The sequence below is a fragment of the Dromaius novaehollandiae genome, chromosome 3, assembly GCF_036370855.1.
Source record: "Dromaius novaehollandiae isolate bDroNov1 chromosome 3, bDroNov1.hap1, whole genome shotgun sequence".
Classification (NCBI taxonomy): domain Eukaryota; kingdom Metazoa; phylum Chordata; class Aves; order Casuariiformes; family Dromaiidae; genus Dromaius; species Dromaius novaehollandiae.
In genome coordinates, this window is record NC_088100.1 from 78,639,175 (window position 1) to 78,654,044 (window position 14,870).

Sequence of the window (14,870 nt, forward strand, 5' to 3'; positions counted from 1 at the left end):
CAGCAGTTGTTTTGGTTTTCCTTAAAGCACTTACAACAGAAAAATATCAAGGTGGAACGTGGTACTTGCAGCTAGAAAAGGCAAAAATAAATAAAAATATCTGTGCGTTCTCCTAAGATAGAGTCACTTCGAAGTCACTCATGCCCTTAAACCACAGCATAAGAAATAACGTCTCATATACTAGTTTACAAAAAGTTTCCATTTTCCTAGTTCAGTAATGCCATGTTTAATGGCTTGATCATGTTCACTGTGCAACTCCACTGGTTTCAGTGTGACAGAACCTTATTCCACAAGGAATCACACTGAAACCACTAAGGCAACTCAAGGAGAAGAATCTGGCTGCAGCAATTTAAGTGAAGAAGCATCTGCATGTTCTAAGTAAGACTTCAACCAGAAAACTCAATTCCTTGCTGTTTTGAAATAAATACAACTCATCTTATAACAGCTCCCAGAGTATATGCTGGTTGCACTTAAAATTAATTCGTAGCTTTAAACTGTTAATATGAATTTTTGCTCAGGCAATCTTAAAAAGATTGTTGAACTTGAAATTTTAATGGACTGAGAATTCTTTCAAATGGTCTGAACAGTGTTATTCTCTAACTAGTCTTCTTTGACATAAACAATTCAAATGAGCTGGGCCCAATGAACTTCATTTTAGGCTATTTAAAGAGATGACTGAAACAATCTCAAACCTATTAGCAGATCCTTGGTGGAACTTCTGGAGAACAGGAAAAGCACTAAACAATCAAAGTAGGGCAAATGCAGTTGCCTGTCTTTTAACAAAGTGGAAGAAGAGAATTGGGAAATCACAAACTCATTAATTTCTCTATGATTCTGGAAACAGGTCTACAAAACAGAAGTAAACCTTGTGCTCTAATCAGACTGGTAATGCTTCTCCTGAAGATTCGTGTGAAATTTTGGATGTTGTACTTCAAGGGAGATACGGATGAAGAGAAGCCAAAGGGCAGCAAGGAGAATGATCCAGTGCCTTGAAAGACTGACTGGTGAAGACCAGCGCAATAACCAGACTGCTTAGCTTAAAGGAGAGAGGGCAGAAGAAAAGGATGCACCAGCAATCCCAAGGCTGCCACTGAGAACAGAACGAGCAACAGACAAAACTGCAATTAATCTATTGAAGTTATAACTTCTATAACTCTATAACATGCAATATTTGTTGATGCTGCCTGGCAAATAGGGATAAAACAAAAATTCAGAACAAAGTTGAAATCAAAGGGTTGCTAGCAGATAATGAGGCAACGGCACACGGTGATGGCAGTTATGGTGTGACAGCTGCTTACTTGCATTTCATATTATGTAATAAACTGGTACCTTTATTCCTCTAGTTGTTTGAGAGGATGACTTCCTGCATTTGACAAAGCCTCTGGTCTTCAGTTTCAGTTGTATAAACAGACAGGAATAGAAGTTTTGGTCCTCTGTGAAAGGTCTCTAGCCCAAAGGACTGAGAGCTTTGCTTATGTCAATTTGTACGCGTTCATATACTACTACTACTACTATTACTATTGTAACATAAACACAAAATTGAATTTAAAGTTTAAATCACATAGTACTGTGTTGTAGACAAATAGTCTCCTCCCCTTCAACTTTTCACACCTACAAAATCCGCCCTCATTTTGCTCTTGGTGTCTTATTTTGTCCATAAGTGTGAAAGCAATAGCACTCCATCTTAAAGAAACAGCTGCACATTTTTAAATTACATGTCAAAAAAGGGAAGAGGCTGTTCTGCTGTTATACTTCGGAAGTGTAAACAACAACTAAACTGACTGCTCTCAGTGGTCATCCTTTTAAATTACTGTGACCTTTTCATTAAAAAGGTTTGTAACTTTGAAATATTGCAGCACATTTTATTAGAGTTGGCACATAAAAATGTGGGCAAAGCACAAGGCAAATGGAACAGAATAGAAACAGTATCACATGACTCTCACTCATACCACTGTGGGTGTCATTTAGTCTATTGAAGAAATGTAAAGTAAAAAGAGAAAGGAAAAACCTCCGTTGTATCCCATTAGGAATAGCAAATAGCTGCATATATAAGCTTGAACTGTTCTTGGGAAAATAGTTCGGACAGTCAATAAAAGTGCTTTGAAATGCTGGTTATTATGTCTCCCGTGAGCCAATAGGAACACTAGTATTCAGAGATGCTCATTTATTTTAAACAATGGCAGTCATAAAACTGCACTGTGCCAAGACGTACTTTGTTTGAGCTGGAAGTGAAGTTGCACTGAATGGTTTATATCGCGTTAACAGGAAGACAGGCACAGAGATCAGGATTCTGCACTGAGATCATTCATTAAAATAAAGGCCATTCACATGGAGACTACATCATATTGGACTAGAGTTAAGGTATTTGGCCCCATGCTTAAATGATGTAATAGGAAGACCCTGGAGACTAGGACTGCAGAGACGAGCTCAGTTCATACCTCAGCCTAGTGGTAAAACTGAAAATAAACATAGGTAAACAGACTGCACTACTTCTGATTTGGACAGCATAATCTTACTGGCTCACCTTGAATAATGGTGCTCGCTTACTTTTTTATTTATCACAATACCACTGCCTCAGCCACTGCCTCAACATGTGCTTGTTACTTCAACGTTCCCATGCTTCACTAGTGCAAGGATATAGTACTTCCCTACCTTATTAACTTTTGCACAGGGGACAAAATCTACTCTTGATGTTGAAGCTCTCATGTATAGAGTCTTAGATACAGGAAGAAAGGTAGAGTCTCTGGCACCTTTTGACTCATTAGGATGACAAGGAGCAGAAATGACCTAAAAGCTCATGTATTTATGTTACAGTTCACTCTTTCTCATTAACTTACTTTTCTGGTTTTAGATCCCTGTAAATAATTCCAAGACCATGGAGGTGGTCTAAAGCCAAGGCCAGCTCAGCTAAGTAGAACTTGACATCCTCTTCTGTAAACATCACCTAGAGAGAAAGAAAAGAAGAACATGTCTATTTATTAGATAATGGTAGGCTGGCTTGTGTTAAACAGACATGGGGAAGAAACTGTCTAACACAGGAATGCTGGAATGACCATCATATCAGGTTCAATTTTCCATAATTTGTCTGAGCTCACATTAACAGTTCTTACCAGATTCTCCTTACAAAACAAAACTCGATCTGTCAACTATTTCTCTCCATTCCTTAAAGCATGCTGCTCTCATTCATCCATTTGATCTGTTTAGATGATGTCATGTCACAATAATATAAACAAGGTTCCAACTCCTTAGTATTTGGAAATGAATGGCAAAACTCAATATATTCAGCACAGCCCTTATTGCTTTCATGTATCTTAATTTGTGAAAAACTTGGCTTTGGTTCCCAATTTCCCACAAAATAAGATGCAGAAACATCTTTGGGAAAGTGAAAGGCTTCTTGTTTTGGAAACTGAAACACATTTAGTTCCCAAATATGAACAGGATATATAGCATGGAGAAACTTAGAGACTGATTAAAACGCACTCATTGAGGGTTCAAGGAATGTCTCTCCAGTGCCTTCAGTGGCCACTGGACTCTAAGGTCAGGCCTAGATTGCCAAACATCTGCCTCAGGGAATGATACTTGGCTTCTAGACATGAGTGAGAAGTGGCTTGCAACTACATTGCTCAGGGTTAATCCTATTCAGAGCTGACTAGCCTCCCGCACACCATGCAGTAGATTGCCTGGGTCTCCCCTACACCCTGCATCCTGAGATACAGACAGTCTCCCCTTTGATCCTAGAGTCCCAAGACACAGACTTTTGTTCATATTTTTTCAGATCAAAATACCTGACATAGGTGTGCCAGTGTTCTTCAGCATGGTACTTTTGCAGGGTGACATTAGGCTGTGTTAAATGACCTGGGTTATCAGATGAGAATGTGTGAGAGCCCCTTTTGGGATAGCATTGGATGACTGTGTGGGAAATGAACCTGGCATGTCCTTGTCCGTAACAGCTGTAAGAAGCAGCCCTTGTGCAAAAGAGTTTCTAGTGACTGACTGTGTTTTAGCTTTGAGAAAACAAATAGACTTGCTCTGAAAGGGAACCTGTGAATAAGTGAATATAGATGCAGGGTATATGGTGAGGGACCAGGACATGGGGCTGAGCCTTAGTTATCTGAGTGCAGATACTCTAAGCAATGATGTGCTATGTAACATATGGGGCCTAATGAGATGCAAATTGATGGCAGTTGTTTCTTTTCTACAGCTGATATGGCTACCACAAACACTGAGAGCTCTGTTTTAGGTGTGAAGACACTTCTCTAACAGAAAAAATTCTAAGCTTGGAAAACCGAGCTCAGATGGCAAGAAAACCCTTTAGTTAACTTTAATTATATCCCAGATGATATTAACTCCTCTATAACTAAAGTTCAACACATACAAAAATAACAATGCAGAAAGAGAAGCTTATACGTTGGATATACAAGCATGAATATTACATATGACAGAAGTAAAACGAGTCATCTCGATAAAAATCTACATGTCATATGTAAATGTAAATAGCTACAGTAGAAACTGCACAGCTTATTTTTTAAAATTAAGTCTCTACTCTCGGAAAGAAGTAGCCATAATATTTGAGTGCTCTGAGAAGTTGCAGAAGGCTGAGAACAAAAATAGAGGATTCAGAGAACAGGCAGATGTCACATAACTTAATTAAAAATATCTGTAAAGGCTAGAAGGAACAAGGATACATAAGAAACAATTTTGATAAAAAATTAATTGATCTGGAATGTAAAAATGGCATTAGACATCAAAATAAATTTAAATGATTTATAAGGTTTAAACTAAGTAATGTAGGTATGAGAGGAAATCAGCAGAATCAAGGAAAATCTAATCTATACACACTTTTCCAACCAAAGTCAGACATCTCAGAAACATAGAGCATATCTGAAACAAAGCTTTGCATGTACACATGTTGTAGTATAAGGGATCTGACTGAAAGTCCACTGAAATCAATACAATTGGAATAAGCCCATAATTAACAATTGCAGCCTGTGCAAGTTTTCCTATAACGTCTTTCCTTGTGATACCTTGGCACTAGCAGTTACAAGTTATAGGCAGACAACATGAGTTGTAAACACTGAAAAGAGAAGTTTGTGTCAGGACTGCCAAGTTAAGAGGATCAATTCTTGATAGTATAAAGCAGAGCAATCAATGCACTGAATTAGAAAAGGTTTGGAAAAATCTGACATTTTAAGAGAGAATGTAATTGGAGCTTTAAAGTTGTCTAATTGTACAGAATGTATAACTACACTCGGTACATAAAAATGACTACTTCTCTCGTCTTAATGAAATCTGAAAAGTCCTTCCTACGACAGCATGCTATGTCACTGACAAAGACTGATTCCAGGACAAACAGGCGAAAAATATTTTTGTTTCCTTTAATCTCTTCCCTGCTATTTAAAAGTAATTGCTACCACATACTAAGAACTTCTACAAATACCGTTACTTGGCATTGTAATTACATGTTATGTTTTCGCACACTGGCAAACAAGCAATGAAAGCAAGGGCTCCTGAACTGCAGCACGCACAGCAGTTAGCTATGCAAAGCACCTGCAGTCTGCAGCATGTCACCGAAACAGCAATTGCTGCCACTGCTCTGAGGACTGGGATGGGGGCTCGGGAACTTCTGAATTATTGTTTTCACAGCTTTTTATTCCATCAGTAACTCCCAAACTCAAGAAGCGCAAATACAGCTTCCCCTCAAAACAGCATTAGAAATATCCCTATTATATATTTTTAAAGATGTTATGTTAGCTGCTTCCTGGCACCTCCTGTCTCCCCGGTCTACAAAGAGACCAAGAGCTGAGGGGCCTTACATCAGTGACTCCCTGGGCACAGACAAGGCTCCAGGACCATAAATGCCCCCCCAGGGCCACTGTCCTGGGGGTGGCAGGGCTGCCCCTGCGAGCGCCACCCATACCACCTGGAAGACTCTCTGAAGTAAAATTCAGGAAGCTGCACTGCTACAAGCAACGCAGAGAGCTGACTCTGAAGGGGCATTTGGAAGGTGCGTGGTAAACGAACCTAGAAAACCCACTGCTGCCCCCTCTCTACTGGCATCAGTGAAACTTGAGTTTGGACTGCTTCCCGACTTCCTTTTTTGCCAGCAAGAGCATCTCCTCGAGGGCAGAAGTTACAGAGGACAGGGCACAGATTGGAGCTGAGGGACGTGCCAAAAGCAGCAGCTGTCCCCGAGCAAGCAGGGAAGAGAGCAGGTGAGCTGCCATGATGGCCCAACTGTGAGCCCCCGGGGCAGTGTGCAGCCTCCGAGGCGCTCCCAGCAGCTGCTGCAGAAGACAGCGCTCCGTCTCCCCACTCGCCGGGTCACGCCCCGGCCAGCGAGGGTGCTTGCTGCACCCAGGGCCCGGGGCAGCCTCCAGCCTACGGCCACCTCTGATTTCTGCTGCCAACGGTTGTGTTTTTAAAGCAGTTCTGTGATCATGTCCCAGGCGAAATGTATCGGGGACGGATTTCTCAGACTATTTCTCATCACAGACAACATATATTTTGCGAGCAATGAGTCTGGGGCTATTTTGCTGTGGGGATGACTTAGTAAATGGTGCATACAGCGGTGATGCTTATGTGCTATCCATTGCATTATTTATGGTATAATTCAAATATAATTATTAATAACCCAACTAAAGATGCAAGATGATATAGCTCTATTACATATATATAGCAAAACTATTCCCAAGGCCTCCTGCCACTCCAACTTCATCCGAGTTCTGAAAATCCAGGACAGTAGTACATTTCTAAAGTAAAATCTACCAGCTTACCTCTTTGGAGAGTCTTGTGAAAAGGTCCCCTCCCCGCAGGAAATCTAGTATTAGATACAATTTTCCCTCTGTTTGAAATGCTGCATTAGAAAAGGATGGAGATGTTGAAAGTTTGAATCAAGATAAAGTCTCCAAAGAACTAATCTTGTTAACTAACTGTGTCATTCATGCTACCAGCTCTCCTGTCATTTCAGCGCTTTACTTAGAGAACAGAAAAATTTAATTTCTCTACACAATTAAGCAACCTAGCTTAGACTATGAGGGAAAAATGGTATCATTTTAGAGACAAAGATGTATTATTAACATATTCTTTTCCATTCTAAGCACCTCTGAATTATTGTTGCTTTCCACTATGCCAGATACCAGGAGAAACTGAGGGCTAGGCATAGAGAGAAGCTCCCTGATCTGTATGAGGGGAGAGCCTGCATTATCTGAAACGTCCCCAGAAGACCCTCTGCACTAATAATGGGGCTCCTCAGGAACTCAGGCAGCTGGTTAGGCGGAAGGAAGCAACTCTACCAAGACATCAAATTCACATATACAAATTCAAACTGCTGCTGATAATTAAAATTAGGTTTTATTCAGATTCTCTAGTTTTCTAAATGATTTTTGACAGTGGGTGAGGGGGTTAGCAGATGAATATTCACCAGCTTTCTCACTATGCCACCAGCACAATATACATTATATCAAGTGTATTTTGATAGAGGAATGGCTAAGACCTACTTATACTGAAATTCTCCTTTAGCATAATTGAAGTATTTCACACAAGTAACCTCTATGATTTTGTTAGAGATCATATGCAGGTAGGGGTATCTGTATGAAAGTATAACATATCTAGTTACAATTCCCCAACCAACGTAAGAACAAACATGACTTATATTTTATTATAGTTACCATAATGAAGCTTGACTATAAAAGGATGATTCACTTCTGCCAAAATGTCTCTCTCCATTTTTGATCGTACCCGATCCCGAACTATAAAGAAAGAACAGTAAGAACAGCAACATATTAAGAAGCAGCATGGTCCACTGGATACAATACTGGAACGAGGCTCCGGTGATTTGAATTCTACTTTTTTGCTGACGGCTTGTGGTGCAACCTTTGGCAAATCATGTCACCCTCTAGGGTCTCCTTTTTCTGTCTTGTCTATGTAAAGAGCAAGTCTTCAGGAAGGAACTATGTCTTCCTCTGTTTGTAGAGATCAGCCCTTACTAAAAGCACTACAGTATTACAAACAACAGGAAAATCATTATGGTTTGCAAAAGACAATGTCAATGTGAAAAGTAAAACCATATAAAATTAGTATCTCATTTAAGATTAAGCAAAATTTACCAGTTCCAGAGCCTGTCAGGTTAACCTTGTGTAAACTAACTTACTGTATTGTGCCAATGCTAGCAGTACAGATGACTTGCTGAGTATCACTCTCTGGAAGTGATTTAACTGAAGTATTTTAAGCTTCCCATAAACCCCCCAAACAATCAGTAAAAAAGGAAAAGCAGTGGCTGTGTTAAAAATAATATAAGAACTATTTTCATGTGTAGAGATAAATTACTGTGGGACAGCAGTGAGAAAAATACTTTTTGTGGTTCAGAGGAATGGAGAGAAATAGAAAAAATAATTACAGAGGTGAGCTGAGTACAAACTAATCAAAACTGAGGCTGAAGATTTCATAGCAAATACATTTAACAGAATGTTCAGATATTGAGGAGGATTCAAGTTCCCAAATTCTCAGCTCTTGATCTTATAGATGCATTTTTTACTCTATCACAGTTTAATTTTATAATGAAAATAATGAAATTTTCTTCTTTCTCTGCATTACACAATGCCAATATGTTTTTCAACTGCAAATATCCACAAGGAATGTTATGAGACTATTTTAGGTGGTAACACCTGAGATCTTACTGAGATTGTCATCGCCTGCATGTGGATCTGTGGATCTGCTGAGAAGCTGAGTACTCTGAGCACCCAAGCAATGAACATACCACAATGAAATCACATATTATGTCACTGCACTTCAAAAATTGATGCACAGAAATAGGACCAAAACAGCTGATCTGAAAACTTTAAATAGGAGTGGAGAGACACTTGGATTTCTAGCTATTTTCATGCTTTATTTAGGTCAACAGCGATGTAAGCCTTACTAGCTCACTCAACCTAAGCCATCTCTTAAGATAAAAAGCAAAACAAAGACAAAGGGAATCTAGAAGGATCTCAGTTCTATTCCACGAGTAAAAATCACACAGCATACACTCAGAAAATGCTTAAATTATATAGAGGCAGAGTATTTCTCATGCTGTAGATCCAGACCATTGTAATAGGCAGAGATGTTCCCGGGCAGGAATTTTTGGTGGACAGGTGGGCATTGCTAAACACTGTGTGGGATATTTCCTAGTAAGCTTGGTTAGATAGCCTAATACAAGTGCTTCTCTGCAACCAGAATTACAAAATGTGAGGCCCCATGTAGTAACATACACCACAAAATCCACAGGAGATTTTGTATGCCAGCTAAGTAGTTTACCATGCATGGCTGGATAACAGTATAAATCACTCTGCAAGGGCAAACAACAGCTCTTCCATGTGACTCACACCATCATTCATTTACCTGTACTATCCAGCACTCGACTATAAAGCTGAACGGCCATATATTTTGTTTACCTCACATGCTGGCTCTCAGTAGCAGCCGTTCTCTGAGGGACAGTCCAGTGCCAGCAGCGAAGCTGGTGTCCGCCTGTCTGTAATGCCAAAGTGTGCTCGCACTGCACTGGTGGGAGAGCAGGCTGGCAGAAGGGCAGGGTTCCCTCATACCAGAATCATTTCAACCTCTAAAGTGTGTCAGAGCACAGTCTGATGAAGCTACCTGCCCCATGCCCTGCACACCGCCCTGCAGTTGGCCTCACAGCTTCCCTCTCCTACCCTGAGGCCACCAACCTGTGTATAAGGGGAGGAAGGGACCCACACAACCACCAGCCCTGCCCATTCCCATCCCCAGCCAGGTGGACACCTGAAGGACAGGATGTCCTTGGTAAAGCACTGCTAGGCTCCTGCTGTACAGCTCAGGCCAAGACATCTGAGAGCAATACTGAAAGGCAGTATTTATTTCTCCAGGATGGCACCCCTAACCAGGGGCAAAAGTTCAGTAATTCACCTGTGTCTGGCTTGTAGAGGGTTCCAACTGGATTTAAAATAGTGTTTTCTTGGGCTGCAGTTTGGTCATCCTTCTTATTCTGTTAGACAATGTTTGCTTCAAAGCTGATTTTGAGGCTTGGTCAGTCACCGCTGGCACAGCACAGCACATGTGCTGAAAGACCACCTGTGCCAATCCTCCCATGTCCCAAGGGACACGACAATCTCAGATTTTACACATAAGTGGCTCAGGTTGGTGGTTAGAGGCTGTGGATCTGACAGGTTGCAACGTCACCCTCCTCCCCATGTGCAAATAACGTGCCAGGAGGCACAGCAACATTAAAGAAAATGCTATGTCACAGCAAAAGATAGCGTGCTTTTTCTGCAGGGTCATGTCCTCACAACCTCTCTGACCCTAGTCTCCTCCAAAGCTGCTCTAATCACCACTTTCATAGTGACCGCCAAAAGAGATAAGCGGAACCTGTAATCAGGGTTACACTTTGACACATGAGTAGGTGGCCTGCCCTCCCCATCTTCCAGCATCAAGTTCTGCCTGATGTAAATGCTTTGAGGGAAGTCATATAGGCATAGATTTTTATGGTATCCTACCACCAAAGAATCTACGAATAATATTCGGCAGGAAAGCAAATCCGTTCCCTTTCTCCCACTGTCCTTCTCTTACCCTGCTCTTTCCATATGCCTGGGCCATGCCTGTTTTTAAAATCCAAAATAGCCTCCATAAACATAGCTACCTGCTTGCACCAGCTTACATACCACAGGGTTTGTGTGTTATTTTACCATATGCTGTGCTTCCATTGTTGTGATAACCATGTTTAATAACCATGCAAGGTTGAAGAAAGCACGAAACACTCTCCCCTTCTCCTTTGTGGTTTATTGATTCTATTATAAAAGAAGGAAAGATTCTTTTTTTCTTGTTCTATATATATAGTAATTTCTCTGCTCCTGCTCTTATTTACATTTTTGGGATTGGGGCATTTGGGTCTGATATCTATCAGCAAAAGCTTTAAGATAGCATTTGGACATAACATTTCAACAGCATGCAACTCTGGCTCAGTCTCTGTCATCTTTTGGGTACAACGTGTAGGAAAATGTCCTCTCTTCTGTACTACAGAGATTTCTTCCAGTATTCAGTGGTCCAGGTCTGTTCCACTTAGGGCATCTTCCGTCTAGTTCCTACATCCTGGCAGTCAGGTAATTAGATTAATTTGCTCAAGAATGATCTGAATTCGTTCTAGCTCCTTAGTCAAACTGTTGAACCCTGGCCATGCAGGGCCTCCTGAAGCAGTAAGAGGGAAGATGGACAGGGTCTGAATAGCTGTCTCAATGTCAAGGACGGTAATGCCTGAACATTACAGATACCTACTTCTATGCAGGTGCTCAAGCAAACTTGAATGTCTTTGTCTAGTCGTACTGGGGGAACAGTTAATGTGTATCACCATGAATTTCCAAAAGGAATTCATTTCACTGGAAATTCATTTCCAATTCATTTCATTTCCATTCCAATTACTTTATTTCCATTCAATTCATTTGGAATTCATTTCCAAAATGACTGGATCTCTGAAAAGGACCTATTTGTATGGATCCTTTATGAGTGAATTACTTTTCTGGTCTTATCAAACAACCATAAAATAGCACTGGAGCAGAGTTGGGGAAGAAGCCTCAGGGAAGACGACAGGATGGCGCCGTTTAGCATGCTCTCGTCACATGGCTAGGATCTCTCCCGGATATACATATTTGCTTCAGGTTGTGGAACACCCTGTCTGAGTTCACTACTTCTACCCACCTCTTGGCAATGACAGGGGATGTCCACCAAAGACACAGATGAAAGCTCAAATAAAGCAGCTCCCCATTCTTCACCTTGCCATTTGCAGTGGTCTCAGTAAGGCACACAGAGTGGAGACAGTGGTGGATAATGCTTCTGGCAAAACCAGGTGTTTACCTATATGAATAAAATGCTCATTGGAAACACTGCTCATCTGCTGAACTCTCACTGACACAAAAGTTCTTGCCCTTTCTCCCCAGTATCAAGTTTGATCTGAAAGATGAGTTTTGCAGCTTGTCTTTAAATTACACAACAGAGAGAGATGGAGAACATAATCTTGAACAATGAATACAAAGTCATAAAGACTGATTGTCCACATGATCCTGGACAAATTAGCTATCTCTGAAATAATCCCAGGTGTTACGAGACAGAAGGGACTAGACCGGCGGAACCTGTATCAGCTGAGGAAGCACCTGCTACTTTAAAATAAAAACAATTCCTATTTCCAGGTATTCATGTCATATGAAAGAGAAGTGGAGGCAGCTGAGAATACATGCAAATAAATACAGTTTATCCACTTCTCTCTGTCTAGCTCTGAATATCAAAGAAGAGGATGTTACCACTTCTTTTATTTAACACTGCATGCTTAAGGAAAAAGTTTTTTTTTGTTTTCTGGGTTTTTTTTTCCCTCCACAGAATCTCAGAATGGTTGGGATGGGAAGAGATCTCTGGAGATTGTCTAGTCCAACCCTTCTGCTCAAGCAGGCTCACCTAGAGCACACTGCCCAGGAGCCTGTGCAGATGAGTTTTGAATATCTCCAAGGATGGAAACTCCACAACCTCTCTGGGCAAGCTGTTCCAGTGCGCAGTCACCCTCAGTAAAAAAGTTTTTCCTCATGTTCAGACGGAACATCCTGTGTTTCAGTTTGTGCCCATTGCCTCTAGTCCTGTCAGTAGGCACCACTGAGAAGAGTCTGGCCTCATCCTCTTTACACCCTTCCTTTAGATATTTCAGATATTTATACACATTGATAAGATCCCCCTGCCAGTCTTCTATTCTCCAGGCTAAACAGTCTCCAGCTCTCTCAGCCTTTTCTCATAGAAGATACACTCCAAGCCCTTGATCACCTTAGCAGCCCTTCGCAGGCCTCGCTCTAGTAGCTCCATATCCCTCTTGCACTGGGGAGCCCAGAGCTGAATCCAGGGCTCTAGATATGGCTTCACCAGTGCTAAGTAGAGGGGAAGGATGACCTCCCTTGATCTACTGGCAATGCTCTTCCAAATGCAGCTCAGGATGCATTTTAAGTTATGAATTTCTATTTCTTGGGCTGTTTTTATTTTATTAACCATGAGGGATTGAAGGGAAAGGGGGGAAAAGGTGCATACTCAGAACATCTTCCATGAATTCAAAATGTTGCTTCTCAAGAAAGGACTAATTGCACTTTTTCTGCATAAGAAAATAAAACTGCTTCTCTCTCTGAAGATTTCATGATATTAACTTTGGTTGATATTTAAACATGGAAATAAAAATTAATTTTCAGTCAATGAACCTCTTGGTCATATGTCTCACATAAAAACTACAAGACAGTACATCTCTAGCTATGTCAAGTAATGAAGGCAAGTAATGACTGTCAAGTAATGATGATCTAGGAACATTCCTTGATGCAGAGGCAACCACATCGTACCAATTCAGCAGGATATTGAGCCAACCCAATGCAAACTTATTAGTCAATGAAACCATGGTCTACAGGAGTTGTAAAGGGGGAGCTTATAGAAGAAATACCAATTTATTCACTATAATACTATATACACTATAATAATGCTAAAAATTTATAGCTAATTCACTACAAGGAGAAAGTAACTTGTCATATTTCTTGTAATTAGATAGCTGGGCTGATGTCACAGCTCCATGGAAGTTAAACAACATTCAGCCACTGGCTTGAGTGGAGCCAGAATATTGTTTCTGGGATCTCTTTGACCAAAGAATAACGTCCAAACATTTTTATTCACTATTACCCTTCTCACTACTGCACAAAGTAACTCTTAGTTCTACTAAAATAAAATTATCCTTAAGCTATCATCTGAATTTGTGTTTAGTATGTTGCTGGTCTTTTCTCTGTCTTCAGGCTAACCTGAGGCAAAAGTTGATGTTTCTACTTCAAGAGAAAAAAATTTTCATTTAACTTGCAGTAGCTCTGATTTTTAGATATGGATTTGGTGTTACATGGCAAAAGACTGTTACCCACAGCCATATATAAGCTAACACATCTATTAATTTATAAAGGTTGCACATTAGCTTCAATTCTGAAGTGACAAATGAAAATGAAATCTCTTTTGTTTACAAACTCTAAGTTAGTTATGCTGCTGCTCCTTTGATAAACAGCTGTACCGGAGGAAGCGTGTGTACATATGCAGGAAAATACACACACTTCTATGTAGGACATGCCTTCTGCTCACAATGGCAAATACAAATAAAGTTGAGCTCCAAACAACCAAATCTAGCAACTCTCCTTTAGTTGCTCAAAACTTTCTCTGATAAGCTCCTGTGGGGGCTGAAGTTTTCTCAAGCTTTGTTTTAGCCTGAGGAAGAACTTGTTTGAAAAGCACGGACATAACCACCTCCACTTTCCCTCGGCAGTCATGGCAAAAATCATATTTTACTTCTTGTGTGCCAAATGGCCCCTCTTGCCTCTCCACTTCTTCCCTCCCAGCTTGTTTAACTCAGGAAGGGAAAATGGAAAGGAAGCAGCAAACTTCAAGTCTACTTGTTTAAGAGCCCTTATTGGGACAGAAAATCAAATATGAAGAAACTCATTTCAGTAGCTATTGCATTATGAGGCCATGTTTACTTTTTTAATACCTGCCTTTTGCCAGCATAAATCAGGTTAGCAAAGCAGCCAGAGGCTCAGCTGCGCTGTGGGTGGTCACCAGCTGGGTACGGCAGTCCTCAGCCCAGTGTGGGGCCAGCCCAGGGAGCCCTAGGGGCATCTCTGTGCTTGCCAGATCCCAGGAGCACCTTCTGCTGGCAAGGCCTCTAATGAGGGTGGGCAGCAGGAGGAACTGGGCCTACCCTCTGCCCTGGGATGAAACCTATCTAGTGCCCAGCATTTATCACACTGTGCTTCCCCTGGTGCCAGCTGAAGCCTGTTAGTACAAAAATGCTTTAAGTCAATGCTCCTGTGATCAATAAA

The 14,870-nt window shown here is 41.0% G+C and overlaps 1 protein-coding gene across 3 annotated transcripts in view; it reads right to left on the reverse strand.

Moving 5' to 3' along the window:
* The window catches only part of RPS6KA2 (ribosomal protein S6 kinase A2), a 322,442-nt gene that overhangs the window by 81,141 nt on the left and 226,431 nt on the right, over positions 1 to 14,870 (reverse strand). For all 3 annotated transcript variants that reach the window (XM_026109854.2, XM_064509229.1, XM_026109855.2), the window contains 3 exons: positions 7,668 to 7,748; positions 6,774 to 6,853; positions 2,838 to 2,944 (listed from right to left, as the gene is read on the reverse strand). In XM_026109854.2, the coding sequence (XP_025965639.1) occupies positions 2,838 to 2,944; positions 6,774 to 6,853; positions 7,668 to 7,748 (268 nt within the window). The remainder of the gene's footprint in view (positions 1 to 2,837; positions 2,945 to 6,773; positions 6,854 to 7,667; positions 7,749 to 14,870) is intronic.